This window comes from Eupeodes corollae, chromosome 2 (assembly GCF_945859685.1).
Source record: "Eupeodes corollae chromosome 2, idEupCoro1.1, whole genome shotgun sequence".
NCBI lineage: Eukaryota > Metazoa > Arthropoda > Insecta > Diptera > Syrphidae > Eupeodes > Eupeodes corollae.
In genome coordinates, this window is record NC_079148.1 from 119564813 (window position 1) to 119589933 (window position 25121).

At 33.9% G+C, this 25121-nt stretch overlaps 2 protein-coding genes across 3 annotated transcripts in view; one reads left to right on the forward strand and one right to left on the reverse strand.

Annotated features, from left to right (window-relative positions):
- The window catches only part of LOC129948468 (EGFR adapter protein), a 92724-nt gene that overhangs the window by 30542 nt on the left and 37061 nt on the right, over positions 1-25121 (forward strand). The gene's annotated exons all lie outside the window — the stretch shown is intronic.
- On the reverse strand, positions 15979-23327 carry LOC129948467 (aminopeptidase N-like). Its single transcript, XM_056059475.1, has 7 exons — positions 22738-23327; positions 18421-18579; positions 17872-18355; positions 17663-17810; positions 17521-17602; positions 16295-17462; positions 15979-16215 (listed from the first exon to the last, which is right to left on the reverse strand). Exons 1-7 carry the CDS (start codon positions 23247-23249, stop codon positions 16039-16041), a joined length of 2730 nt encoding a protein of 909 aa, XP_055915450.1. The 5' UTR covers positions 23250-23327; the 3' UTR covers positions 15979-16038.

Genomic DNA, 25121 nt, shown 5'->3' on the forward strand with positions numbered 1-25121 from the left:
ATCTGTCTTTAAAGATTTTTTTTTTGATTTTAACAAATTCAAACGAATATGGAACAGAATGTTTTCATAAAGATTGTTAAGTCTAGATTTTGGTCTAAAAACTTAAATAGCAGCTATGATTTTTTGTATTGTTTTTTTATAAAAGCTTTGAGATTAAATTTTCTAAATTAAGTTAGTTATGTATATTGTTTAAAAACACGTTGAAAACAAATGGAAACTCAAATATAGTTCCAATGAATATTTTGTTTTTAATTTTTTCTAAAGAGACACATTTTTCAATTCTGACGAGAATACGAAGGGACCCAACGACAGTAACGGGTCTCGTCGTCGTCAGCCATATCTTACGAAAACCTAATTTTGTTAATTTCTAATGTTTTTATTTGAAAATAATTTGTCTTGCCACAAGTTAATCCCATAGGAAGTTACTCGTACTGTAATCGTTCCTTCGAATTATGAATTTGGGCATTTATCAATGTTTTAAGCTCTCTAGAATGTAAATTATGTTTTTTTAGATAGATGCTTGTGTGTAAATGTGAACGTACGTTTATACTTCTGCACTTCCGTTAGTCCTCACGTCTGTACGTTTGGAATACTTATGTTGTATTCTTATCTCAAGAATTGGTGCACATGCCGACTTCATATGACATTTTGTCTGACAGATAGTAATATCAAGATGGATTTAAATGGTGTTTTAAACAACTTCATTCAGTGCTTTTTTTGTAATATCAATGTTTAAAATAAGTGACAAACTTGTTTGCTTCAAATATCGAGCCAATAACGCTTTCTAATTTATTTTTACATTATACTTAGTGATGTGATCTAGGTTAAGGAAATTTTTTCAACTAGTCCAGCGATGCCTAGCAACTTGAAAAATACAGACGGCTCCAGAACAAATTCGAGTAATAAACCGCTCAACTTACTATTGGACACTCACTTTCCTGGCAGTTCTCTTACCGAAACTTGCAACAATTATAAACGTTCAAGTTCCAATACCACATATCCACAAGGTATGATCACAAGAGACAAGCTACAATGGGCTCTCAACAGCTTAAAACCATTTAAATCCAGATGGGATAGTTACAGCCGAGTTAAAAAAGGCTTCTGACATAATTGCACCAATCCTTGAGGCAATTTTTACCATCTGTCTTCACCTGGTTCATGTTCCCTCAGCATAAAGAGAAGTTAAAGTTGTTTTTAAACCCAAAGCAGGTAAATGCTCTCAAGGCAATACTTAAGACCTACGACCTATAAGTCTATCATCATTCCTTCTTAAGACCTTGGAAAGATTGATTAATATCCGTTTAAGGGCATAATTGATACAAGACTTCTGTCTTCGTCTCAACATGCCTACTGTAAAGGTAAATCGGTGGAAGCAGCGTTACCCACTTAAGTACGCACCGTCGAATATTCCGTCCATCATAAAGAGTTAACTATGGTTGCTTTCCTTGACATCGAAGGTGCCTTTAACAACGTGGATACATTTGCAATTACATCTGCACTAACATCTCTAAATGTAGAGAGTTCGCTTCGGGACTTCGGGAGTTAATTCATTTAATGCTTACAAGCAGAATAATTAACTCAAAACTCGTTAGTAAAGGGACACTGCAAGGTGGTGTTTTATCCCCTCTCTGGGTTTATCGGTGTGGACTGGGTGTTAACCACCACTAAACCGATTTGGTCTTATTTTCGAGGAGATACAAAATTCCATTTATCAACCGTCCCTATATTAAGGGAATCGAATTAAAATTCTCAGACGAGGCTAAATAAATGGGTCTTGTCTTAGATAAAAAACCAAATTGGAAACGCAACGTACAAGAAAGAGTTAACAAAAAAAGCTACTGTAGCTCTCTTTTCTTGCAAAAGAGCTATTGGTAATAAATGGGGCTTACAAACCAGAGGTAATCAGACCGATTTTAATGTACGGTGTGGCAGTATGGTGGACTGCTTAAGAGAAAGGTATAAACAGGGATAAATTAAATAAAGTCCAACGTTCAGCTTGCCTATGTATAAGCCGATCGCTTCGCTTGACCTGATTTGCGGCACTGGACACCTTACGCCTTAGAGACATTCCAGGTAACTGTAAAGCAGATGAACTCGCCAGGAACGGTACAGTACTACCCATTCTACCACGCTTGGCAAATGCTGGTATACCAATCGCTACTTGTAAGCTGTTGCTCATGCAAGACGCTATCAAGAAGGCAAACATTAGGTGGAACAACATCACCACGTGTCAGGTCACAAAAAACATCTAGCCAACACTGGATTTAAAACGTTCAACGTGCTTGCTATCTTTAAGCAGATCGCAAATAAGCTCGATAATAGGTGTTATAACCAGACATTGTCTAATAGGAAAGCACGCCACGAGACTAGGCGTATTCTGAAATGAACTTGCAGAAGCTGTATGGACGAGGAAGAAACAGTTCTTCATCTTCTCTGCACATGCCCTGCTCTGGCTCGAAAACGCAAGAATTACCTAGGAGAATTCTTCGACCTAATCATATCAGTATAATCAGCCTCTCACGTTTCGTAGAGGACTCAAACTGGTTCCATTGAGCTTAGGAGAGAGCCTCAAGATTCATGTGGTAACACAATGGGCCATTAAACTGGCCTAAGTGTGTCCGTTTCAATCTTGGAAAGCCACTATATCCTAACCTAACCTAGTGATGTGATACCAAATTGGTACAGATTTGAAAACAAGGAAGAAAAAAAAGGATGGGATGCGACCCACACTGATAACTTCCCATCCAGTCTGTCGATTTGATTTGTCTTTTTTAAAAGTTTGTAGGTTTTCGTTTTTTGTTTAAAAAGTTATCAGTTGAATTATTCTTAAAAATTATCAACAATATTTTGTGTATAACGAAATACTTGCTTTGATTTCAAAATCTATTTTTGTTAACGAGATTTTAAGTAGCACGCGTTAAAATGTTTTATTTCTTATAAACAAACACAAATTGCATGAATGAAACCCATTTGTTACCAAATAATTAAAAACAGAACAATTTTTACTTTTTTTGATATAACTTTATTAAATATGGTTAAAACAATACAAAAATATTTTTTTTTAAGGTTGAACAATGTTTTAAGGGCTGTACCCAAACAGATAGAATGGGAAGATATGGATTCAAATATTTAACTATCATGAAATTTTTTGAAACATTCTCTTTCGATGCACAGAGCTATGGCGCATAAGCCACAGGTCTACCTGACTCACATGTTGGGTGCTCTGCACCTAAGAGGCTTTTCATTTTTTTTTGGAAAATGGTGGTCTCCACTATATGCCACGCTGGAAGCGATAGAGCGTTTTGATGTTGTCGGTTGGCAAATTGTATACCTTCTTAGGTAATGCCTTGCAATATTTCTTTTGAAAGAAAGCAAATCATCTTTGGAATCAGCTTCGACTTTATACAGTTTCCAAGAATTCACCAAAGTAGGACTCAGCATTGAAGTAAAAATTAGCAATAAGATTTGGTTGTTGAATAAAAACCTTTTTTTCTCAGCCGATGACCATCGTTTGACAAAATGTATTGGCTGAATGGTGTCAACTTGACGAAAAGCACTTTATTGTTGGCATCGTCAATATGTTCACAATGAGCACGTTTTTCTTTTTTGAACTGTTTTTTTTTTTACTTCATTGGTCATTTTTTTTTCTGGTTTCCCTTGCTGTGCCAGTAGTTCTTATTTCTAATCTATCAAAAACCGCAAGAGCTCATGACATGTAAAGAAGTTATCAAAATAAATTACATGATGAAAAGGGTATGAGATTGCTTCTAATAGCTTAAGTACAACTCTCGTTCCCAGTGGCATGTGACTTATTTCTGCTTTCACAATTTTTGCAACACAATACTTGTCAAATCTATACAGGTAGCCACAACTGCTTGCAAGCATCCAATTTTTTAATCCAAAACGAAAAGGCTTACCTCTTATAAACTGTTTCGACGAGTGGTGACCAAAATTACTTATCATGGCCTTATCAATGGATAGCTTTTCCTGCATAAAACCGCAATGCTGGTATTTTTTGCTCAATATCTTTGCCATTTTATCTTGCGAATCCAAATGAGAGTTATTCGCAAAATGAATAAGTTTTTTATTTAAAAAAACCGATTTCGCTACATGTTGTTGGCTACTAATGCCGTTCTCGTATCTTCATCCAACTCCCAATGCATAGATTCTCTTGGCATTGAGTACTAACCACTATAAAACAGAACACCAATAAAGATTTCGAGGTCTTCTTTAATGAAATTGAAGGTGTGATCATGATGTTGTAAAGCGTAAAGACGGCCCTGATCCAAAACTAGTTCCATGACATTATTATCGAAAAGAGTTTAAAAAATTTCCACTGGAAATTTGTTTTCCAAAACAGCTTTCATATTTTTCGTCTTTAGCTCAAAAAAGTTGGAATAGTATATTGTTCTTGTCGACACAACTTTCGGACCATGGTGGATGAGTTTGGGATTACCTACGTATGGAGGCCCTTAATCTTAGACAAAGGAACTTCGTCCTCACTCTCAAAATCATCATCTCTAATGAACACTTCGACAATACCTAATATCAATGGGAACATGATTACTGTCCAAACTTTCCGTGTCTATGCCTTCTTGGTCAGTATTGAAATCTGCATCTGGCGTCTAATTGTAATGTCAAACACTGCATTACGTTCATCTTCTTCGACTACATTTCAAGCATTTGGAAGATTTTCGAACCTTTTACACATTTTCCACATTGTACCTAAGTGAGTACAGCTAACTATGTGATTAATTAGCTATGGTAATAATACATAAAAACTTGATGTTTTCTGATTTTCTGTACCAAAACAGGTTCAGTGGGAGTATATGGATTTTTGAAGTCAATGTCTTCTATTGTTTACGAGATATCGAGAACCTAACATCAATTTTTTTAAAAATTCGCGTACTACTTTTTGTAGATTTTATTAACTTCCCATAGGAAGTTATTGTAATGGGTCCGATTTGTCAAATTGAAAATTTTGACATTTCTCGACGTTTCAAGGTCCCTAGAGTCGAAATAAATGATTTTTAAAAAGATGTCTGTGCGTCCGTGTGTACGTACGTTCGTACGTCCGCACGTTCGCGACATTTTTTTCGTCCTCCATAGCTCAAGAACCAGAAGATATATCGATTTCAAATAAATTTTGTTATACAGATAATAAGGCAGAAAGATGCAGAAAGGGCTTTCAAGACACAGAAAATATTGTTTTCGATATTCAGTAACTTTTATATAAAAATTCAACAGTCCGTTTTTTCATAAAAAATAAAATCTACAAAAAATAGTACGCAAATTTGGTAAAAATTTATACGAGTACATATTGACAAAATTTTAAGCAAGACAAATCGACAGACGGGATGGGAAGTTATCAGTGTGGGTCGCATCCCAGCCTCTTTTTATTTTTAAAATCGAGCCTATCGTTCTAAAATTGCTTTAATTTGTCTATGAATAACGCAAACTGGAGGTCAGTTTAGTAAAGACAAATTTAGAACTTATCAAAGAATTATGAATATGGTCCATTGCCTTCAGACAAATTTTATTTATATACAAATATAATTTTTTTATAAAAATCCGCCATTTTTTTTTATAAAAAACAAGAATCTTCAAAAAATATATTGCAAAATTGTTACAAGGTGATGGCTGAATGAATGAATGAAAACATTTATTTTTAACTCGAAAATGTCTCAAGAGAAGAAATAATTGTCATACTACAAAAAAAAGAGTTATTGATATTTGGTAAATTAAAAAAATCAGTCAGTTGCAAGCAAATTAAAAGCTCCAAAAATATTGTTAATTTTATGTAATGTCTCGAATATTCTGGCAGAAAAAAAAAGGTTTCATTTTGAAGACTTCAAATGAAAATTTTGTTAACAAACAAATATTTATCGGGTGTATGTTTTTAAGCAGCCCAATGAAAAGTTATCAGTGTGATTCGGGTCACCAGTTGTTAATATTTTGTTTTCAAAATCTAACAAAATTCGAAAGTCTGCAATTTTTTAAATTTTTTTCTTCATGTTATTATTTAAAACAAAAAGAATTGTATCATACATTTAAATTTTATATCTCTCTTCATAATTATATGAATAAAACCCAAAACATATTTAAACAACTCTTGTTCAATATTACGATATTGAGTTTATAAAACGGAGTGGATAATTTGAGAAACATGTAAATCATTAAATTTTTGTTTAAGTACTCCTTTTAATATTCATTTCAGACTATTTAATGCTTAAACAACTCATATCACCTAAATATATGATAAATAGGATATCAAACTGTTTTAAATACCCATATATACAGTTCTTTTGTCTATGACTACTATAATACAGCCCAGAATTCGAAATCTAATTCAAATAAATTCAAATTTAAACATTAATTTCAAACCGAATACCATTTATGTTTATATTTTGTGGTTAAGGCTAAATTTGTTTTCTGTTACTTTAATTGCTTTAAGCCAGGATTGAACATTATCACAGTTATCCCATAGTTCATTTAAAGCTATTGCATTAAAATACACATATAGGATTCTATCAACTGATTGCTTCGATGGCGACCGGAGACCGACGACGACGACAACGCAATGTGTGGATAGCAATCACATCACTTTGACTAGATTTGCATAAAAATCAAATTCACTCGTGCAATTTGCGATTTAAATTTAATTTGCAACACATATCCCGGGTCTCAAACCCCGCCACCCTTTCGAAATGTCAATTTGGATTGATACCAGCTATGGGTGTACATAGATTGGCATTCTCAAAAAACGAGCCAAAAACAAAAAAAAGGAGACTCCACACCACTTCCAATCAAAATATACATATATGCGAAGGATGCGAATCAATTTTACCCCAAAAAGGGATTCATTCACTCACAACTCACCCGCACCAACTTCCTGGAGCTCAGACTGGCATCACTCACTCCTGTATATACAGTCAGTCACCACACACATTGAAAACAATAAAAACCAATAAAAATAAAAAGGATATCCCGCACATGATACGACGACATCACAGACATTGTGTCAATAAAACAACAGAATCTCTGAGAACATCGATTTGCTGGTTACTCTGGTTTAAGGGAGGACGAAGCATTAGAGTTCCTATACCCAACCCATGAACCCACTGTTATTGGATTCATCGGCTTTGGCTTGCGTTCCCCCAACCCAAAAATGTTCAAGCTAACATCGAGAATATATAGTACAAGTCTATTCTATTCACACAAATTGATATGTTGGCGTGTATGTTTGGTGAAGAACATTATATTCCAGGAGCAGGCGAATATACATTTATGTATATCAAGCACAGCAGGAGAGAGGTCAATATTCGTTCATTCAATATTATATTGATCATAGAGCGGAGGTTGTTGAAGGAAGGATTGTGGGGGTCGAGACGGGAAAACAGATTTTTCCCAACTTAATTCAATCTAAATCCATATCCTTTTCAACTTCCGTCTGCTGTGCAAGTTAATTGAATTAGGTTAGGTCGATCTGTCTATACGTAACAGTATACACACCACAGTCTCGTATACCTGGATAAGGAGTGAGAGTGGCATTCAGCCGAGTGAGGTTTAAACCAGGTGATTGATTGCTTCTATCTGTTAACACACACTATTGCGGTATAATCATTTGGAAAATATTTATTCTATCAAAACAAAAGGATCAATCCTTAGATTAGTAAAAAACGTTAGCGCATCTCCATAGAAGTTATCGTAAGCAGGGATGGCTCTTTTAAAAGATAAAAACATTGATTTGTATTATTGGTGAGGGCTCTGGTAAACATTTTTGGCTGACATTATGCTTGCAATTTTATCAAAGACGTCTTCGTCACGTAAACTTAATCAAACATTTATTGTTACTTGCAAGTTTTGCATTCATGCAAACATTTTGAACTCGAGATTTTAATCAAATCTTATATTACGATGGTAGAGAAGTCGAAAAAAGTGGGTCCCGCCATTCCGTCCGTCAGTCCTGTCTTTCTGTCCACGCTCCTACAGCCTAAACCATTGGGTCGAATAAGATCAAACTTGGAAGTTAAGGTTTTGAGCAGATTCGCTTTAGGCATTTTCTTCATCTTTTTTTAAAGATTAAAACTAAAAATATTTTGGTCATAAAACGAAAATTCGAATTTAATCAATTTATTTATTTATTTAATTATTTATTTAATTATTTATTTATTTATTTAATTACATATTTATTTTTATTTATTTATATATAAATGTATTTATTTATTTATTTATTCATTTATTTATTAATTAATTTATTTATTTATTTATTTTTATTATTTATTTATTTATTTATTTATTTATTCCTTTATTTAATTACTTCTATCAAAATGAAAAGACTGATTTAACTATTAATAAAAATAGTATTGTACTGTGATATTTATATACAATTGTTAGCATTATTTCTATTTATTTTAATTATTTATTTTGTTACACAAACTGTAAAATAAATGTATCTTGCAAATAATTTGTTTAGAAAAACTACCATCTCTACTCTCGTTCCCACCTTAATTTAAACATATTTACTATGTAATCATTGATGAAGGTTTTTACATTAGCTTTTCCTTCCAATTATATTTGATCACGTTCTTTTAAATTTTTTTCCAAAACATATTATTGACATCAGTAAGGTATTGAAACCATATCTATGTAAATTGTGCAATTGCCATTTTGTAAAAAAAACGATAAATTTACGCTAATAAATAAAATTACAATTACAAACCGATAGATTTTTTTTAATTTTCCCTAAAATTTTATTTTTGTAACTTGGCTTCTATGTATTAGTAAGAAAAACATGTTTTTCTATTGCTCCGGAAAAAAATGGCATTTAAATAAAATAATAATAAATAAATAATACTTTCAATGCATGATTTCAATGTTTCCTGCATTTGTGGGTGGTGATTCCACACGTGAATTACTCTTTTAATAAGTGACCGCATCATTAGCTACTTCCCTCTTCATTAGCTTCCACACGTTTTCAATTGGGTTCATATCAGGTCTGTTTACAGGCCAGTCCAACCGAGGGATGTTTTCTCCCCCAAATAAGTTTTTATCGACCGGGCTCTGTGGCATGGAGCTCCATCTTGCATAAAAATGTAAGCATTCTTGAACGTTAAAAATATTGCGAATAATCTGATAATTATAACAATTTTGCTGTGCGTCTAATAATATGGCCAGGGACTGTATGTATTTTTAATAAGAATTACTTTTTCAACGTATGCACATTATACCTATATAGGTATTACGTACAACCTCTTCAACTACTGCTTACTTGTCACTTCGTAACTAAAATTCAAAACGCAAAAGAGCCTGACTGTAAACAAAACATGAATAGCAATTTCTTGCACCTGTTCGTAGGCTTGATTTTTTTAATAACCTTAACTCAAAAAATTAGCTGTACGTTTGTGCGGAAACTTGTATTAAAGAAGGAATGTGATAAGATTGTAGTACTCTCTACCTACTAATAACATTCCTTCATTATCATCATAAACATGTCTTTTTCTATCTATCTGCATAAAGCTTAGCACGCCAATGAACTATTCTTTATCTGTTTTAGACACCTGTCTCTAATTACACAACCAATAGGCGATCGCTTTACAATTTAAACACACATGTTCTTCCTCTTTCTTATCTTCAGATAATATATTTTCCGTCCTGTTTCTTCTTATATAAAATTAAAATAAAGTTATCCAAAGGAAAAAGCTTTAAAAGAACTAGTTGAATACACAAACAATTGTTTTCGTTATGTATGCTTACAAAAAAATTTTTATTTCTGGGATGAGTTGTGCTAGGATGAGTTTTGTCTTGGGATGAAACCTTGAAACTAGCTTACCGCCCAAAAAGGGTGTGTATTCGATAAGTTCAATCAAATACACAAACCATATCCATTAACAAAATATTTTTCGAGTATTTTATATTTTGATTATAATAAAAAGTTAAGTTTTTTTCAACAAAATATAAATTATTCAGCCTTATCACAGGCCCCGTCGTAATAGATTCGTAGTACGAACCCCGAATAATTGTATCATTGATCCCGTCGTACTAAAAAAATTTGCTACGAAATTCGGAGTTCGTGAAAATTGGTATCACTAGCCCCGAATGAATAGGAAGTTTGGCAGTTTTTTCTACGAACAATTATTTTGATCGGAGTTTTTAAAACGAACAAAAAATTAAAATTTCGAAGATAAATTAAATAAAAACAAAATATATGAAAAGAATCATGTAAGTTTTACTATTGTTTTAATGTGAATGTGTGTACCTATGTTTTTTTTTTTTTTGAAGGGCAAAAAAAAGTTATCACAAATAAAATTCAATTCGAAAGGCTTTATGAAAAGTCTTCAAGAAAAACTTGAAATGGCCCAAGGATTTTCAAAAATCCCTAAGGAGTAAGTGAATTCCTTTTTGGGAGGCAGTAAAAATAGAGTTAAATAGTTAAAGACCCACCTTCTAAGGACACCTCTAGCTGGAAAAAAGTAAATTGAATACATTAGTCCAAACTTTTTTATAATTTAATTTAATTCTTAAATGTTCTTAGATTGAAAGGTATAAATCAAGAGGAAAATGGTTGAGAACAAAAAAGAATGCAAAGCTACAGGTGGCGGAGCAAATAGAATGCATTTTTTAGCAGCCTCGAAGAAGGTGTTATAAGAATGAATGAACTTTGACCAGCGGAATAAAAGATCCACGATCTTTTGGATTCGAAAATTCCTCCGAGCCTTTAGAATCAAATGAACCTTGTGAAGAGAACTAACTTGCCGATTTTTCGATGTCATCAGACGTAGTTGATGTGAGAAATGTTCCACGGCGTCTTCCAACCACTTCGCGTCAATTATATGATTCATCCAGTCTTCGGTATTTTCTTCATTTATTGCAAAGATTGCAACGACAATACTATCAATTTTTAAAGACAAAAACAAATAAAAACAAGAACAAATCGAAAGATGAAAAACGAACTTTTATTTAATTTTCTTATTTTGACGCATATCAGCTGATTTTAAAACTCCGAAATTAGTATTGCTGTGTGCCAATGCTTTCTTGAATTCGTTCGGGGCTTATGATGTAAATGTATTCGTATTCGTAGCGTAACACAATTTTCGGGGACTCGCTACGAGGGACTCTGTGATAGGGGTGATTATTCAATAAAATATAATTCGCATAGCCTGCGGAAAATTTTCTTTGTCTCGTATCATATCCGTATGAGAGCCATAAAAGAGACACATGCTAATGAAATAAAATATATAATGATGACCCGTCCAGGCTAAATTTCTATTAAATCATTGAGCAACTGCACGACAAAAATATTTTTAAGAAAAAATGGAAATTTTGTATATGAGAAAATTAATTTAAATAGAACTGGTCTAATGATTTTCAAAAAAAAATTAAAAAGTGGAGGTTTTTTGATAAATCAAATGGCATTTATATCTTTGAAGACATTTTTATTTTACAGGTACATTTTTAAATCTTATCAAACAGACACTTTGCATAAGGGACCAAGTTCGCGCGATCCAGTCGTGCATTTTATTTTGGTAAATTTGGTCATGACATTCCCCCTGGGAGATAATTTGTATGCTTTTTCATAGGAATTCCCTTCAATTCAAATCTAATGGTATTGCGTTAATGGATGTGACCCCCATTATATTATAAATTATTTATTTTTGTATATCAAAACAACATTTGTATTACTTCCCTAAACTTTGTTACTAAAAGTTCTACTGAGGACTGGACCAAGAACATAATATGATTCGGAAATTCAGCCTTTTCCAAAAACGCAGCACAAATTCATCAACTTTTGACCAACTGACGATGCAGGGGAGCCGAAAAAGTGGTTTGCTGTCAAAAACATATAAAATTTTTGTTTTCACTCAATTTAAAATTTGAAAAAAACTTTAGTAATGCTCTAAATTATTTTCATGAAAATTTCTTCTAAGTAAGACAGCAAACATTCAGGTTCTTAAAAAGAAACCATTAATAAGAGATCATCAATTTTATATTAAGTTGCTTTTAAATTCCTTAAGCTAGCCTTCAATTTTATTATTACTTTTTTTTGACACACATAAATAGTGAACATTAAAGTGATTTTTACTTGCGACATATAGGAACCATATGGTATGTTTTGTATTAGTAAACAATTTCGAACTAGAGCTTTTAATCAAATATGACATTACGACAGTAGAGAAGTAGGAAAAAGTGGGTAACACGATTCCGTCCGTCTGTCTGTCTTTCTTGGCTCCTACAGTCCAAACAATTGTGTTGATTGAAATTAAATTTTTCAGCCAAATAGCCTAAGGTACCCATATAATTTTTTTGGTTAAAACTTGTGATTTGTGCAAGCTCTTTTTGATGATCAAATGATTAAATTTGATGATGATTTTTTATGAAATATTTGACTGTTAACAGTCGAATTGTTTTTTCCTGAACACCAATTATTTTTAATAAGTATGATTTAAAATCATGACAATAAAATTTTTATTTAATATCATGAAAATGAAAATAAAAATAAAGCAACATGTGTAATGGTTGGGCTCATCAGAAGATGTTCAGGAAAAAACAATTCCACTGTTAGCAGTCAAATATTATTTTATCTTCAAAAGTCCCATAGCAAGGCAATAAAAATAGCTACAATTTATCTTCTTTGAAGACTTGTAGCAACTATATAATTCACGGTACCTCTATGTAGCTCGAATTATATGAAGTCTGGATTTATTCGAGAAAATATGCGTCGAGACAAGGTGTAATCTGATGAGTCCAACCATTACATCGGGGCGAAACGCATATATGAACACTGGTTTATTTTTATTTTCATTTTCATGATTTTAAATCATTTTTATTAAAAAACGATTTTTTATGATCAAAATTGTATTTTTGTTTTATTTAAAGAAAATCGTAATTTTGCTTGACTAAATTTAAATGTAAAATGTACTGTAAATGTATTTATAAGCTCTTTATTTAGTGCTTGCAAAAATATTTTAAAGACAAAATTTAAAATGTCTTTCGAAAAAAAAGTAAATTAAATAAATTTAATGAGAAATAAAATGGCATTTAAATTTTTGAGAAAAACTTATTTTGCAGGTACATTTTTAAATCTTCAAATATAGGAAATATTTTTAAACAGACTTTTTGGAAGAAATTAGCAAGTTCTAGTCGTACATTTTATTTTTTTCAAAATCGGTTTTCTGTTGAATGCAAAAGATCTTAAAAGATTTTAAAAAAGTAAATAAATCTACTTTTGAAGTGAATTTGCTTTGGATTCTCTAGAACTAATAATTAAACACGAATTTCCATAATATAAATGTCCCAAAAACAGCAAAAGTGACACTTTTGTTAAACTAATGGCTAAGTTTTCTTGACTCCTTTAAAATCAAAATACGAGTAAGCAGACTGATAGCAATAGTAATAGAGTTCGAAAAAACTTCTTCAAAAAAGCCCGACACTTCTTCATATCAGATCCTCTCTCACTTTCTGGATTTTTGAATTTTTTAGCGTTCCTAGCACAAATAGAAATGGATACGAGAAACGTATATTTTATTTTTGGAAAAAAGCTACGTTTCAAAACAATTTCTTACGGGGAGTAAAAACTCATATAAGTGTCTGAACCCCCCTGATGAGAAGTCTGGATCCGCCCTTGCATCAAGGCGCTTAGTTTTCTCGGTCCACCCCGTCTTGTCTCACTTACATATATCAAATATTACACAGCTCTATTTTCATTTATTCATCAATTTGTAGGATTCAATTTCATTTGAAATTATCCTGAAAATTCATTTATTCAATTTGCATAGACAAATCCTTTTAGTTTGAATCCAAAGACACTGGAGAAGGATTCCTGAGTTCATATACATATGTATGTATTTATGTACATAGGTATGTGCTTTATTGTACATATAAATGAAATGAGCTCTTGTTCTATAGTTCTATACAGGTTAGATATAAGATTTGTGTATGGAATTTTATCATCGCATCAGAATCTCTTCTGCATGATGGTTCCATGGAAAGTTATTTCATCGTAGTCAAGTCATCGCATTTTAGACACAAGACTTTCAAGAGCTACAAAAAAAACCAAAGAAGGATTCTTGTATAGTAAAGTTTTCATCTTAACGCACACAACACTCGCTAATGAAATTGTGATCAAAACTTAGCGGTAGAAGGTGCTGGTGCTACTGATGTTTTCTTCTGCTATGAATTTAGTATGGTTACGGAGAGATTCATGGTTGAAAGATATCGTTTTTCTCTTTTCATCCACCGCCACTGCTCGCCACCACCACCGTCACTTTGCTCCAGCCTTATACTGCTTCGGGGTTCATTAAGCTTTGTATCTGCATCAGCATCAGCATCAGAATCATCATCATCTTCGTCTATACATCTTTGGCATCTTGGTGTCGTTTGTAATCAGTAATCACCAACAGCACAGCTCCAGCGCGAAAATTACACTTACCAACACTTTTGGTTTCCAGCTTTGTGAAGGGGAGAGAGGATATTTAGTCCTTTTGAAAGAAAACTCAACCATCATAGTCTGCCTCTGCCGTTTCGTTAGTGTGTTTACTTTGAGGCCTTTTGTATACGATAAGCAAACCATAAACCAAACAACATCACAATTCAACCAGCGAGAGAGAGAAGATGATAATCACTTACAAAACAGAGAGAAAGCGTCAAGGCACAAAATTGTAAACAAAAAATAAACATTTCATTTTCCATAGAACCACAGTCAAAGCAAAAAAGGATATAAGCCACTTTTGCACAGAAGGACTTTTTTCTTTTCTCGCTTCGCTTTCGAATGCCTTCTGGTGAAACCTCTGACATTTATACGTATATTCAAGTTTCACCTTTAAACGTTCCATTTTTGTTTTATTTATAAAGCTCTGGAAATCTAAACGTTTTGGTAAAAGAACGAATGGTGGTGAGGGTGATGTCAAAAAAATACTCTGCTGTAATTTGGATGAATGTCTTCCTTTTTTTAAAGTCTCCTTTTCTGTATATACCTAAATATACATTGGACAAAAATGAAAAGGATATAATATTCAGTGAGCCGGGTGGTAATAAGTATCGACAGAATTTTCTATGTTGGCACCGGGGATTCTTACAATGTTTTTGTTTGTACACGTATTTATTTGGAGTCTACTTAATTTTGAGAGCATCATAGCAGAAGAAAGGGAATTTAAAAAACAAAAATATGAACCTACTGAAGTTTCATAATATTTTTCCAATAAAACAGGATTAGGCACTTAGGTGAAAATGTAATTTTTTTGTATGAAGAATTATATTTTTTTGTACGAAGAATTTAAAAGGGAAGCTTTCAAAGAATTATATTTTTTTTAAGATTTGTACTTAACGTTGTGTTAAAAATGCATTGAGCTGTTTAAAATTGACAGGTTTTACCTAAACTTAATGGTTTCACAGAAGTAGAATTCTTGAAAATTATGGGATATTACAAGGTTTTTCATTTAAGGTTTTCATCTTTAAAATTAAATGAGATAATGTTGTTTTCATGACCAAATTCAAAAATCAATACAAAAATAATGCGTATACGCCTAAGTGTTCCATCTGGTTTTTCACCAATTTCACTTAGATTTATATCAAGGGTGAAAGATAAGCTTTAAGTTTTTTCCACGGTTCATGAAATTTGATTTAATATAGTTTCGGCGCATTTTAATTAGGGTTTCCGAATAGGAGGTTTCATTTTTAAAAGCCCGCTATTTAGGCAGCTGTCACTTTCAAAGTTGTAATTTTTTGACATTTCACAAGAAAAACTATAACATTACTAAGTATGAAATAATTCACGCACCTTAATTGATAAAATTCACTACAAAAATGATGAGAAGTTTGCAGTCGTAATTAGCACTTTTGCTCGGAATCGATTCGACCTAAAAGGTGATAAATCCTAAAAAGAGATATTTGGTGCTATTTCATGGCCAAAGGGACTGCGGAAATAATCCATAGAGTTATTTCTTAATTTTAATTAAATCTTTAAATATTCTGAAACACACATTTTAAAAATTAAATTATTTCAATTTTAATATCCTTAAATGTTTTAGTTGTATACTTTTCCTATGCTATACTTTTGTAAGTACTACTGTCACTCGTCCGTGCTAATTCTCTCTTTGCATTGTATTTCTCAAGCCATTTTATGATATTTTCCTCATATTTTCTCTGGAATATCTTTCTTGCTGACATTTCGTTCTCATTTTTTCCTTCCATATTAGTTGCTCCGTCACGAATCGCCATCTGCAAAAAAATATTGAAAAATCATAAATTAACTCTATCGATTTTTTCACCAAACAAAAATTGAAAAAAAGAAACATACAGCAGTTTGTTTATCCTTTTGCACTAGAAATTCAAAAATCATTGGTCTCGCCTCATGATTTAATAAATACAACATTGACAGAGCTTGTGTCCTTGCATATTTACTCCGACGTTGTGATGTATCGGTTGGAATATCCATGGACATGATATCGAGAAAATATCGAATATTTTCCAATGATCTCACACATTTCAATGAGAATAAAAACTCATAGAATTTCACAATACTCCCATCGGGAGTAGTAATTTTTGTGACCAACTTCTTGAATTCCTCAAAAGCAGCTGTTTTGAGGCCTTGACATAGGGTGAAGTCCGATTTTAAATGTTCATCATTTAGTTCGTTTAGAAAATAATCACTGGTAAGCTTTTGAGTATAATGAAGGCAATCCGTCAAATCGACTTCACAAGCAATTTTAAGGATCTTGTCCTTAAGTGACACGGATAAGGAGAGATCATCTTTTGAACGACTGTAGATTTTTTTGAAAACATCTCCAACCAAATCACGAATGAAGGACTTGAACATTTCATGGGACCGGCTGCCATGTAGCTGATGGTAGAATAGTAAAATTAAGTCAGCTGCATATTCCCACGCCAGAAGGTCTTCTTCGTATTTGAGGTACTGAATGACATCGAGCAAAGTGTCCACAGAGAAGGCATTTCTATCCTCTAAATCGACAAGGTCCCGAAGAAATTTGGCACGATTGAAAAGATGAATCTGCTTATGGTCCTTATTCAGGGATTCAGCTATAAGACGCATGCTTTGATCATCGTAGACTACATGATAGAGTCCAGTTTGCTGCTTGTCAACAATTAGCCAATCAGAGTTTGTAACGTTTAGACTAAGATCTTCTAGAAGGCTTATAGTCACTTCTTCTTCTGGGGGCAATATGTAATCAGCAGTAGTTTTCTCAAAATCGGGTCGTGAAGCAGTGGCAAAACTCAAGGGAATCCACCACTTGTCTTTGGATGAGTCCTTTTTGGATTTTTGTCGAATTGTTATCGTTCCATTGTCGAAGTTCCTTGTGACCATTACGATTGGTATTCCAATGTTATGTGTCCAGGAGCGCATAATAGTCGCTGTTCGGTTATTTTGAAACAGTTCGACCCCATCCTCATCAACAGCTTCTTGGAGAGCTTTAAAGAGATCATTTTCATCAGCAACGGAGTATTGGCTGTAAAATATATTCTAATGGTTTTAATATTGAAATAATTTTTATTTCATGTCCTTACAATCTTGTTAGATAAAGAGCAACACCTTTGATGAAAGTCTTATGACCAATAGCGTGATGGAACATTCGTACGAAACAGCCACCTATTAAACAAAAACACTCAACATAAAGAGAATTTTTACTAGAATTTAAATCCATTTTACCGAATCTATAGGAGACCATATTGTAAGCTTTCCTAATGTCAAATTCTTCTTCAACGTAGCTTGTCATTGGATGGTGATAGCTATGCTTAAAAGCCTCACGCATTTCTCTCGAAAGTAAATATTTGTCCATGTTCTTTTCGGGAAAGATCTAAGAATTCAAATAATAAATTATACACATTATTTTTTAAAGATAGATTTTTGTATCTTACCAACTGCGTTGCAACATAGCTAAAATACACTGCAAAGCCTTCCTTAAGCCAAACATAAGTCCACCACTTCGGTGAAACTAAATTTCCAAACCATTGATGAGCGATTTCATGATTTTGTGATATGATCTTATGAACTTCTTCCAATGAATTATTACGAATGTTTGTGACGAAATTTTTGTTATTGTAAGTTAGAAGACCCCAATTTTCCATAGCAATGCCATAAGTTTTTTCAACTCTAATATGATCGAGCTTTGGCAATGGATATTCAATTCCGAAGTAGTTTTCAAGGGCACTTAGGCTTGAGATACCATTTTTCAGAGCATGACTTCCATTGTCTTTGGAATTTGGTGGGAAAAATACTCGATGTTCGCGGTTATTGACAATTTCACTGATATGGTGGTAATTAGTGACTGCAAAGGCAACAAGATAAGTTGACATTTTAGGAGTTTTAAGAAAAGTTGTAGTGGTCATTTTCGTGTCAGCACTGAAATTTATATAAAAGTGGAACTAGTCAAATTTTAAATTTTCAAAAACTAATTTTCCACATACTTTTGAATCGGAACTCCATCCACTGGCATATTTGACAAGGCTGTATAGTTGCTTCCATGTGTTACTGTGATTATGAATCGAGACTTGAGGTGTGGTTCATCGAAGCATGGAAATGTCATTCGAGCATTTGTAGGTTCAAATTGCGTTATTGCTAGAGGACTAAAATTTAAGAAAAAAAATTGTTGATTTAAAATATTTTTCATAAAATTTAGTGTTAAATTTTCTACTTAGAGTTGCATTTACAATTTTGAATTCTAGGATTTGAAAGAATCTTAAACTAGTGCCTTATATTTACTAAACAATAAACAGTTTTTGAGAAATTCCTATAAGCTAGTACATAGGCAAGGTTTGTTTTATGAGAGCCGATTCGATCTCATTTGAAAATCTTTACCCAAAATTTGCACCACTTGACAAATTTTTACCAGAAATATTGTCAAAAATGGTTTTATTACTTAGAAACTTAAGGAAGCACTACAGTCCTGTATAAACTAGGGCCTCAACGAACAAACTTCTCGATCTAGCTCGGTCTTAGCTAGATATTTTCAGTCCCCATGTTGTGTTAGGTCACTTTCCACCTGCGCAGTCACCTTATCAGCGGATGTGGATTCAAAGGCTTTACAGTCCATGCTTCGGCATTTTGCTCCTTTGAGAGAGGGCTTTGCTACTTAATTGCTACTTAGCTTAAAAAAAAACAGCGGTTAGCAAAAGTTATTCTTCATTTGATTTCAGCACTGGTGTTGTTTAACGGTTAAACCCATTTTTTCCGAATCTGCCTTTAATACTCACAATAGCCCGATTGACATCACGCTGAGTTCTTCCGATCATGTCAATGTCATCAGCCTATACTAGTAATTCGACAGACTTTTGAAAAATAGAGCCTCTAGTATTGACATATGAGCTCTGCACTATTCTTACAAATACGATGTTAAAAAAATCGCATGAAACCGTATCAAAAGTATATTTTGGCATCGAAAGGTTCTTTTAAGTTGTTTCCAACCTTTATGGAGCAGCGTGAATTCTCCATGGTCATTTGCACAAACGGACGAGTTTGGCAGGGATGCCAAAACTAGACATGGCTCTATACAGTTCGTCCCTGTAGATGCTGTCATATGCGGCGTTGAAATCGATGTAAAGATGGTGGGTGTCAATTTGGTGTTCTTGGGTTTTTTCCAGGATCTGTCGTAATGTGAATATTTGATCAACTGTGGGCTTTTCTGGTCTAAAACAACACTGAAAAGGACCTATCAGGTTGTTGATAATAGGCTTAACACGTTCACATATTACGGCAGAGACGATTTTATAGGCGATGTTAAGTAGACTGATTCCTCTATTGTTGGTGCAGTTTAGAGGGTCTCCTTTTTTCAGGATCGGGAAAACAATACTGAGGTTCCATTCATCGGGCATTCTTTCTTCCGACCATATCATACAGATAAGTAATTGCATGCTCCTAACCAGCCTTTGTCCAGCTGCTTTAAAGAGCTCTGCATTCAAGCCATCTGCTCCAGCAGATATGACAATCTTTACTTCGTCCAAGTCGGGAGGACAGGATTGTTGGCTTTCGTCGTCTATGTTGATTGGATCATCCTGCCTGACAGCAGAATTCGGTTCGTCGTCGCCGTTATACAGTCTTCAGAAGTGGTCCTTCCATATCCTCAACATTGACTGCGGTTCCACTATGATGTTTCCACTTTCGTCTTTGCAGCCTTCGGTTCTAGGTTTATGTACAAGTGAATTTCTTTTCACCTGTTCATAAAACTTTTGAACTTCATTCCTGCTTTTAAACCTCTCAATATCTTTGACCGGACGCTTCTCATGCCCTCTTTTTTTCCTTCTGAGAAGTTGGTGTTCCTCTCGCTTCTTCTTCTTATAGAGCTAATAAGCAATTCTCGACCTTTTATGCAGCGCTGCTTTGTATGCCTGTTGCTTGGCTGCATTTTCCTGCCGAAATTCCTGATCAAACCAAGGGTTTCTTGTTGGTGGCTGCTTGAAACCCACCATCAGAAGCGGCTTCTCTGATTGGATCTTATCAATGTTGCCACTGATGTTCGATACATTGTGTTGGCGGCAGAGAACTTTGAGAGAGGTTACTTGTAACTCGGTTGGAAAAAGATTTGGCGATCTCTTGCGCTTGTAGCCGTTCGACGTTGTACATTCTCCCAGCACATCCCTGTTTTGCGTTGGGTCTGAAAATCCGAAGTGCTACCTTGGCTACAACGAGGTAGCGTCCGATTCGATGTTAGCTCCTCGGAAAGTTTTGACATCCATGATGCTGGAAGCGTGTCTGGCGTCGATCGCAATATGGTCAATCTGGTTGACGGTAGATTGATCTGGAGAAGTCCAAGTTCCTTTGTGGATGTTGTGTTGTGGAAAACGCGTACTGGCTACCATAATGTTTCGCCCCGCAGCAAAATCTATGAGCCTGAATGTGTTGTCAAAAGTGTTGTCGTGCAGGCTGTTCTTCCCGATTATTCCACCAAAGATGTCTTTCCTTCCTAGCTTGGCATTCAAATCGCCCAGGACTATTTTAATATCGTAGCTAGGACACTGCTAATATGTTTTATCTAAGACCTCGAAGAACATATCTTTGCTGTTGTCGTCTTTCTCCGCTGTGGTGGCGTGTGCGCATATAAGGCTAATGTTGACGAATTAAGCCTTGATGCGTATGGCCATGAGGCGTTCATTGATGCACCTGTAGCTCAAGGCATCTTGCCTAAATCTGACTCCAATGACGCAGTTTTTCATTCTCGCCACACGTGGTCTGTTAACGGACCTAACATTCCACGTGCATATCCGAAGTTTTTCGTCCTTAATTCGTTTGTGTAGGTTGTCAATAGTAAATTTATCCATATCTGAGGCTTGTTCGTGCTTCGCAACTTTGAGGTTTTTACGTGGCCAGGACCGGACGTCACCCCAACGGCACAACCCCCAGCCTGGAGGTTCAGAATCATGCAGTAATTTGAATATTTTTTTCACTGTTGACTTTCCTGGGATAAAACTACACTGATAAGGTCCTATTAGGTTATTTACGATGGGCTTTAGATATTTACATATAACGGCAGAAAAGATTTTGTAAGCAATGTTAAGTAGACTGATCCCTCTACTGTTGGGTCAGTTTAGAGGGCCTGCTTTTTTCAGAATCGGAAAATTGGGTTTGTAACTATTTTTTGAATTAAGTCTCAGTTCTAGTTTATGATGTTTTTCACAATTTTTCAAAAATAAAAACATAACAAATAATTACAAAATAAAACAAAAATAAATATTTAAAAATCGCGACATTTATTGGGCCTTATTAAAACACCTCTTCAATTTTGTTTGTCAAGGCCAATGCAGAAAGTGGGAGGTTTCTTAACCTCTGATTATAAGTAAACTGAGGTAATTTTCAAGTAAAATGACCTCTCTACAAACTTTTAGGGTACGTGCCTGTTTAACCAATAATTGATTCAAACATGAAGCTACTCTGCTAAGATAATAACATTTAATTGAATTAATTTTACACATAATAAAAAAATACATTAAAAAAATAGGAAAGTTTATGATAATGAATGACAGACTCAAATCAGTTCGCAGACAGCGCATATGGCTATCTGCTACTTCTTCCGTTTTTTTTTATTTATTTTTTTATTTGATAACGATTTGTTTCACTTTTTATTATTATTATTTTTTGTATATATGTACGTATTAGCTATCATAATAATTGTTATTTAATGTCTGACTGCGCTAGTAATTCGAGCATACTTTATTGTATATTATACAACTTTGACCTCTTCCAAGAAGATGATTATTCTTTTTTTTTCAAAGCAAAACTAAATAATTTTGCAACGAAACCACTTTTGAAGATTGTATATTTTGCATGCAGAACTATGAAATCTAAAATCGATAGGAGTTCGGATTCACTTTGTTGCTAGTACCGTTTACTTAAGTGAGTTCGAGAACTAGTTAAGTGTTTGTTAGGAATGAGTATCAGATCCCCAGTGCCTAGTTTTAGACTGGACGAATCAAGTTGTAACTTTTATAGAAACACTAGGGCCACAACTAAAAAACACTTTAAAGGTCAAAAGGTCTCATTTAAATGATAATACTCTGAAATGATACAAAAATGCTATAAACAATTGAACCTTATGACGATTCAAAAAAGATTGCAGAGGAAAAAAATAGTGCAAGATGAGTTTTCTTATTTTTCAACATGATAACGAATTCCGCTGAATCACTATTGTTGTGTTTGTTATCTTATGTCTCATTTCTCGGTAATTTACACTTTCATGATTTCACACTCAGCACCACTAGCTCCAACTTAAAAAATAATGCCATTATACTCACATCTCCTGCCCTTTGTCATCCAAATAAGAGTCCATGTAGAATCCATAGTTTGCATCTTGATGTGTGCCTCCAAACAAAATCTCCAAACGATATAGTTCTCCTGGCTTTAGGTTAAGTTCTTTTCTAACTCCAAATATTCTCAAGAAATTCAATTTATGCTCATGAACAAATCGCAATCCTTCAAGTTCTTCACCAGTTTTAAGATTTCTCAGTGAAACTTCAAAATCATAAAGATATTTTGCATGCAAAACAATCTCATCGGTAGGTTCAATTACCCTAAGTTCGATAGTGACATTTCCGTTGAATGGACGAATGTTTTCGTGAATACGGGTATTGATGTGCACATAGTATTTAGTGGGTATTAATGCGCTTGGCAAACGTATGTGTGATTTTGATGTGATGTTAGAATCATGATCAAAAACATCAGCTGACGAAAATGAAACCGATTGAACTTTGACAAAAAACGGAGGCAAAAACAACGCGATCTTTAAGAAAGCGATAAGAGCCAACATGTTGGTAGTTGGGCCGCGGAATCGAGACTAATATTTCGTATAGTTTAATGTATGCGCATTTTAATTAGTTGATGTCAGTTTCGACGTCGACTTACTGAAGGCGCTCTGATAAGATGTTGTTTATAAATATGAAAGATGATGATTAAGCTTTATTAATCTGAATTTTAATGACTCAGATTGAATTTGAATATTAAAAAAGAGAAAAAAGTAGCAGAGAGCATATTTAAACTCTCTTCGATTTATTGTTGATCTTTTAGGCGGGATTATGAGTTTTTAGAACATATGAAGATTTCGATCTATGCTTAAACTAAGCTTTTTTCACCCTTTAGATGTCCAAACTTTAATTTTTTTCTCTTAGGAAGGATATTTCTTAATGAAAAGATAGCTTTTAAATAAAAGACTTCATAAAAGAACCTATTTGTTCATTTCATCTAAGCTCAACTTCAAAACTCCTTATCGTGTCTGCTTTCAACAACAACCGTGTAAATATTTCTCATCCTTACATTTAACTAGCTTCATTTTACTCTAAAGCTTCTCTTAAGTATACACTTTTATATTCCTGACTGAAGATATCCTCTGCATAATTATATCGTTTATTGCCAAAAATTTGCGCTTCGAAAGACAAGTAAATTGTTCTTCCTTCCTTTCAACATCAGCTTGAAGCAGAAACAAAAAAAAGCAAGACCCAAACTCTGTTCGGAAGTATATAGTCTGCTTCCACTTGGAAGACAAATCACCTCCCTATAAACATAGGTAAGAGTTTTGTACGAATAGGGTGAATTTTATGGTGGGCAGAAATTTCTTAGAAATTATGTAGATATGTATATTTATAACCATCTTAGATACCTATAGGTACTTGTTTCTTGTTTACACTCAAGACTAACATCCTGCGAAAGGTATGAGTATATCCTTAGCATGAAGTTCTTTCACAGTCATTGAATATACGAGCAAAATGGAAGAAAGTGAGGCACTTGATGAGAATTGGGTCAGAAGCGAATAAATAATTCCCACATTCGTCCTTGAGTCTAATACAGAAAAGTAAAAACAAAAACGAATAATACAATGAAGATTATTGCGTTCTAGTGTTTTCAAGCCATCATCTTCACCAAACTACCAAACATTTACATCAGGATTTCATCATCAGCGTCTAGATATATGTATGTGATGAAGAAATAGAGCCACACAGGAAGCAGAGGGAGAGAAATACTCATATGCAATAGGAATGGAAAAAGGACGAAAACTAATAAATTCTTTTTATTGCTTTCAGCAATCGTCAATCGAAGGAATCGCCTCTCAGCTTTGGTTGATGTTCGGTCCTTCATATTACTGTCGGGGGGCTTTTGCGGACTTAAGCGTGTGAACCTACTGCAGGACAATATAGCTTTTCTCCTATCAAGAAGAAGTGTCTATGTGTGTATTTATAGACACTCAGTGTTCTTCTCTTGATGTACATTTTCCCTCAATTATACTTGAGTTTGTTTTCTTTTTGTTGGTGTATTGGTTTAATTTGTTTGTGCTGTGCGTATAGCAGTCTTTCTATCGAACACAATGAACAGGAAAAAGAAGAAAGCAAACAATTTTTCTTATCGTCCTACAATAATCTAGCTGAAGTGAAGCAAGCTCCTTCTTCAGGACGATGAGTGTTTATAGTTAAGTTTTGTTGTGTTTTTTTCTTTGCTCGTCCTTTCATTGAAACAAAAACACAAAACAAAATCCCTGTTATCGACTGATTGTCATCCTTTTGGTTAACTTTTTCAAAGCACATAAACGCCACACCATCATCCCTATATGTTTTCCTCGTGCTGTCCAAACGAGGTTCTTCTTTTTCGCACTCTTTCGGTGCGATTTCGGACATTATCCTTTAGTGTTGAA